The sequence below is a fragment of the Sinocyclocheilus anshuiensis genome, unplaced genomic scaffold (assembly GCF_001515605.1).
Source record: "Sinocyclocheilus anshuiensis isolate Anshui unplaced genomic scaffold, SAMN03320099.WGS_v1.1 scaffold1432, whole genome shotgun sequence".
Classification (NCBI taxonomy): domain Eukaryota; kingdom Metazoa; phylum Chordata; class Actinopteri; order Cypriniformes; family Cyprinidae; genus Sinocyclocheilus; species Sinocyclocheilus anshuiensis.
The window spans coordinates 107,009-112,315 of NW_015546090.1; the positions used below are offsets into that span (position 1 = coordinate 107,009).

Genomic DNA, 5,307 nt, shown 5'->3' on the forward strand with positions numbered 1-5,307 from the left:
ATATATATAATATATATGTTCATACCAAACATTGTTTATGAAGTCTGTCTGTCATTCTTTTTTGAATGAATCCTAAAACAGAATCAGTTATCAGGTAAATGTGCTGGTAAACCCAAGGCCACACACACAAGGTCAACATTTGGAGGCCATGACATTAAAACATCAAATCCAGTGCATCAGCCCTCTTACACTCGTTAAATGCAGTGTCTCCGTATTGCATTTACAAATGAAGCCCGTTAACGGAAATCAAAATCGCATTTACCCACGCCGTTCCACTCCCCACCGCTTTAAGTTAGTGTCTGTTCGCTCTCAACACAGCCAAACCATCACAATTTGTCATTGTCGGGGGAGCCCAGGGGGCTCTTTGTAAAGATAAGTGTCAATAAAGAGGAGGGGAGACATGAGTTGACCCGGGAGCAGTCACTTGTCTCCTCGATCCCTCCGGCTTGTTGAGAGGACCGATGGCAGTCAGCCGATCACTTCTCACGCTTTTCTGCCAGTCGAAGCGTCTCTATCTTTCCCGCTGTCAGTCTCAGTGTGTTGAATAAGTGCTTTGGCTCTATCAGGAGCTGAAGGCTTTTATCAATGGTTAAATAATTACGACCAAGACATTGATTTCCTCGACAACAGGAAAGGCGCTGAAGGGTGAACGATGTTCTTGTGGAGTTTAAAGGGGGTAGAAACGATTAAAGTGGACAGTTCTGAGAAGATGCCAACATTTCAGTTGGAGCCGCCTCTGTGATTGTCTCGACCCTCCATAAACACCTCAAGAACGTCTTGAGACATGTTTTACTAACTGTTTTTAACTAGAAATGCCATGCTAAAATGGTGGTAGCCAGTGAAAAATTGCTAGAAATTGATATAGTAATCAAAGAACCGACTCATGAACTCTAGCAGTCAACCAAGGTCATAGGAAAAATTTAGGTCAAAAAGAGAGAAGGGTTACCAAAAAAAAGAGAGAAATTTCTGTCATTGTTTACTCACTTTCATGTTTTCTAAACTGAGACTTTCTAAAGACTTTCTTTATTCTGCAGAACACAAAAGAGGATATTTTGGAAAAACGCTCAAGTGTTTTTTTGCCCATACAATGAAAGTCAATAGGTTCCCAGATTGTTGTTTTAAGCCTGTGTTATACTTTCCGCATGCACAATTCGGATGCGTACACAGACAGCGCAGACGCGGACTGCTTGTATTTATACTACCGAAAGTGTATGCTGGTGGTCCGCTCGGCAGACGTGTTCCACACATGCGCAGTAGATCGGCTTGAAAAGAAAATAAACATGTAAACAGTAAACAAACAATTGCCCAAACTATGGGCAATTTCCCTCCACGAATTATTGCACATCTCTCTGTCTTTATATTGTTTTATCGACGGATTGTATACAGGGTTGCCAGGTTTTCACTAGAAAACTCTCCCAATCACTACTCAAAACTAGCCCAATCGCGTTTCGAGGGGGTCTCCAGTTAAAAATCGCATTCCGGGGGGTAAAATACACGTTTTGGCGGGGTTCCCCTGCTAAAATTCGCATTCCAGAGGATAAATATCATGTTATTGGAGTCGCTTCAACCCGTGGACATGAAAAACAACCTGTGGCAACAGCGGGAAAACCGCGGACTTGGCAACACTGATTGTAGAGGTGCGGGTATCGACGGACTTCTTCACACAGCCTGCGCATGCGCAGTTGGTGCTTTTGTAGCCTACTGACCTTGTCCGCGCAGTCACAAAAAATGAGAGGCACACGGATGTCCGCTCTGAGCCTCCGCGTACACCCTCTGATGATGATTTTTACGTCACGCGAACCCTAGCGGACTTAAAGTATAACAGGCTTTAGACACCATTCACTTTTATTGTATGGACCGTTAAAACATCAAAATATCTTCTTTTGTGGTCACAAAAGAAAGGAAGTCACGTTTTGAAGAATATGAGAATATGAATAAGAATATGAATATTATTTTTTGGGTAAACTATGAGTGATTTTGGGTGGACGAACAGTATTAATCTTTACCCAGATATTTTGTTTCAGACTTTTTTAATAACTCTTTTAAATTTAGTCAATATTTCATGTCATATTGATTAATTCCAGCCAGTTTTACTTTTATGCAGCCACCAAGTACCACTGCATGGCAATTTTTGACCAACATCTTTGGACAAAATCCATTCGTTTCAATCGGAATCCACACAATCAGGAATTTCACGTAAGGATGAAGGAATTCCCAATGCCGATTTCGCAAATTTTGAAAGTGACTTCTGTGCTTTGTCCATTTCGACACTATTGACAATGGACCTTTTTTACCGTGAATTTTGATAATGTGTGCCTTAAATGCCAGATAGTGGGCAAAATAGGATTAGTTGACGAGAAATTACACCTAATACTCAAAAACTTTATATATTATCAAATGTAACCAAAATATGCAAACTGACCTTGTCGCATTTTCATCAGCTATTTTTAAATTAAAATTATCGACATAATTCGCATTTCGACACTTCCTTGTTATCATCAAAATGTAGAGGCCACTGGTATAAAATTTTTCCGCTCATGGCATCAACACTTGACTACGAGATGGGATGCATCTCAAGTCCCTGAGGCTTGGCTGTGGGGTCTTTTCCAAACACCTCTGAACAACACTGCATACAGTCACGGCACGCAGCCGTTTCCCCTTTACTCTCGCTGTAAAGGAGCAAAAAAGGCAGTTCCCACATAGGTAAGCTCTAATTAAGCCGGCCCATCTTGTTTCCTTGATCTGAATCGATATGTCTACCCTTGTGCGAAGAGAGGGGAGATCAGTAATGCATGCGCAAAGGCTCATAACAGGTGCAAATATTCATTTCCTGAAACAGACCAAATAATTTGGAAGTCGGTTGGGATTGATTAACATTCGAGGGCTGGGACGGTTCAATATTTACGCCTTGGAGACCCCTGGCCGGGGCCAAATAATGGTGCATAAAACTGCAGCTATGTCTTAATTAAATGCAAGATAATAGGGGCAGGTTTTTCTTGTGAGCCAAGCAGTTTGGCACTGACGGGTTGTAAGTCATGTGGAAGATGTGAGGCCCAGCTCTAATCAATACACATATAAAGCAAGCGCATGTGTGTGCGGACACCCTTTGAAAACACATTGACGCGGCGATGCACATGTAGGAATTTATTTTCCATGATTTGTGACAATGCGCGGCAGCTCTTACCCGCTCACTCAACGCGTTCGCTTGTTGTTGTCACCAAACATGCTCATTTAGATTTCGCTCAAAAGTGCAAAACCTTCCAATCAGTCCTGAGTGCTCTGATATTTTACAAATCTGGTGGAGAGGAGGAAGTGGGCCCGTGCAATGACCCTAATATTTAAGGGTTATTTCTTTTGCCCGCTGTCCTTTCATTCCACGAGACAGAAATCAAAAGCCTCACTTCTGGTGCTTCGGCGAGAGGCTCTCTTTGAAACGGCAACCTCATTAGGAGCCTTAAGAGGCTTTCAGACTGTATCAGGCTATAAAAGCCGCTGATATCTGTGGACACGGCGCAACGCGGCAACGGGCTCGTGCTTTTAAAGGGGAGAGAAAGGATGGCACTTTACCTTTAGCCACACTAGCTTTTGTCATGCATTCAGGCCGTTTGCCGAATTCCGGCCATTCTGCTCCGATTTCGACACTTTGCTTGTGTGTCGTGGCTGCAATTTGCTTTTATCTCTTTGCTTTTTGTTCTTTATCTGTTACTACACATTACTTTATGATTAGCTTTCAATTGCAAACAACTTTAAGTGTGATTGGCGATCGTTAGCCATTAGCATCGTTATCTGAATGTCTACAAACGCTTCAGATAAGTTACGCGGGCAAGAATCTACATCTATGGATTTACTCTTGATAATGGCGAGATGAACTCTGTGTATTACCCTTGACAGATAGAGGTTTTGTTTTGTGATTTTAGCGTTACACTTGAAGCTCAATTCTATCATCTAATTTTGACCCGAATCACAAATCACTGGCACTGAAATATTATCAGGCCAAGACTTTTTATTCCACAGTTTCTGCTGAATGGATTTAAGTATGGTAAAACATGGTGAATGGTACTAAGAGTACTACACTGTACAACAGTGTTTTAGTGCCCACATTAAAAATAAACAAATGTAAAATTTGACAATAAATATTTAGAGAAAAATCGTATGATAGGCCTTTAGTTGTTAGATATCTAATATGCATGGATATATAGTTGAATTAATAAAGTAAAAATTCAAAAGTAAAATTACAAGAATAAAACCATATTATGACATTAAAATTGTAGTATTTTAAGGAAAAAAACAGTATCATTTATATAATATTTATACAGTATCATTTAGTATCATTTATATAATATTATCATTTTTTTAATATTTTGAATTATCTTCATTTACATTTTCATGTAAATGTTAGTATGTTTTAGTAATTTAATGTGCTTTTGTCATTTGTACTAGTTTTTTAATATGTCTGTTTAGCTTTAATTGATATCTATTTGAGTTTTAGTTAGTCATCTTAGTACTTCAGCTTATTTGATTTCACTTAGTTCACAAGGCAACATTACAATTTAATTTGTATAATTCCACTTAATTTGAATAAAAGGTTAAGTTTTTCATCTTATTTATATCATATCTATGTTTTATTTTCTATTTTTAATCGTTTTAGTTAACAATAGCAACACTGGTATAAGTAACTGAAAGCATATTATCATATTAAGCATTTTCCGATGCTTTTTTTTTTCCATGTGAGCCTGGACGTTACCAGCAAAACCTCACCGAATCCAGAACACGATTGCATCTGGCACTAAAAAAACCCATCTCAGGTGAACCACGCATCCGTGAAATGTTTGTAAAAGTTTTCCCCATGTTCAAAAAGCACAGAGCGGCTGGAGTTGCCTTCGACAAAAGCTGTGGATGAAGTGATTGAGAATACACTGAGCTATAGGTACTTGTTTTCCTTCTCCGTCTCACAACTCTTCCTCTGTCCTGTCGGATTCCTCTCTTCCTCTGCCTCTGCCAGAGCCTTATTACAAGCTGTCAGTTTATTGTAAAACATTAGGAAAGCAGAGGGACACTTGCTGTAACTGTCTTATCGATCTGGGGGATAGATTCTGTGATTTAACGCCTAAGCCTCCCATATTTCCACATTTTCAGCCTCCTATTAAAGCCTGTGCTTTCCTTTAGCTATTGATGTATCAACATTAACTGTTACAAGCAACTACAGAAAATCAATGACCAACTTTTATTACCGGCTGCATAACACGCTAGCTGGCTCACGCTCCAGTACTTAGCATGCTCCGCTCATGTCAGGTGTTTCCTAAGTGA

General features: G+C 39.8%; 1 protein-coding gene across 1 annotated transcript in view; it reads left to right on the forward strand.

The window, feature by feature from the left end:
• Nucleotides 1-4,887, forward strand: part of LOC107700097 (nuclear receptor subfamily 5 group A member 2-like) — a 53,156-nt gene extending 48,269 nt beyond the window's left edge. The window contains exon 7 of the mRNA XM_016501619.1: nucleotides 4,733-4,887. Within this exon, the coding sequence (XP_016357105.1) occupies nucleotides 4,733-4,809 (77 nt within the window). The 3' untranslated portion in view covers nucleotides 4,810-4,887. The remainder of the gene's footprint in view (nucleotides 1-4,732) is intronic.
• The last annotated feature ends 420 nt before the right edge of the window (nucleotides 4,888-5,307 follow it).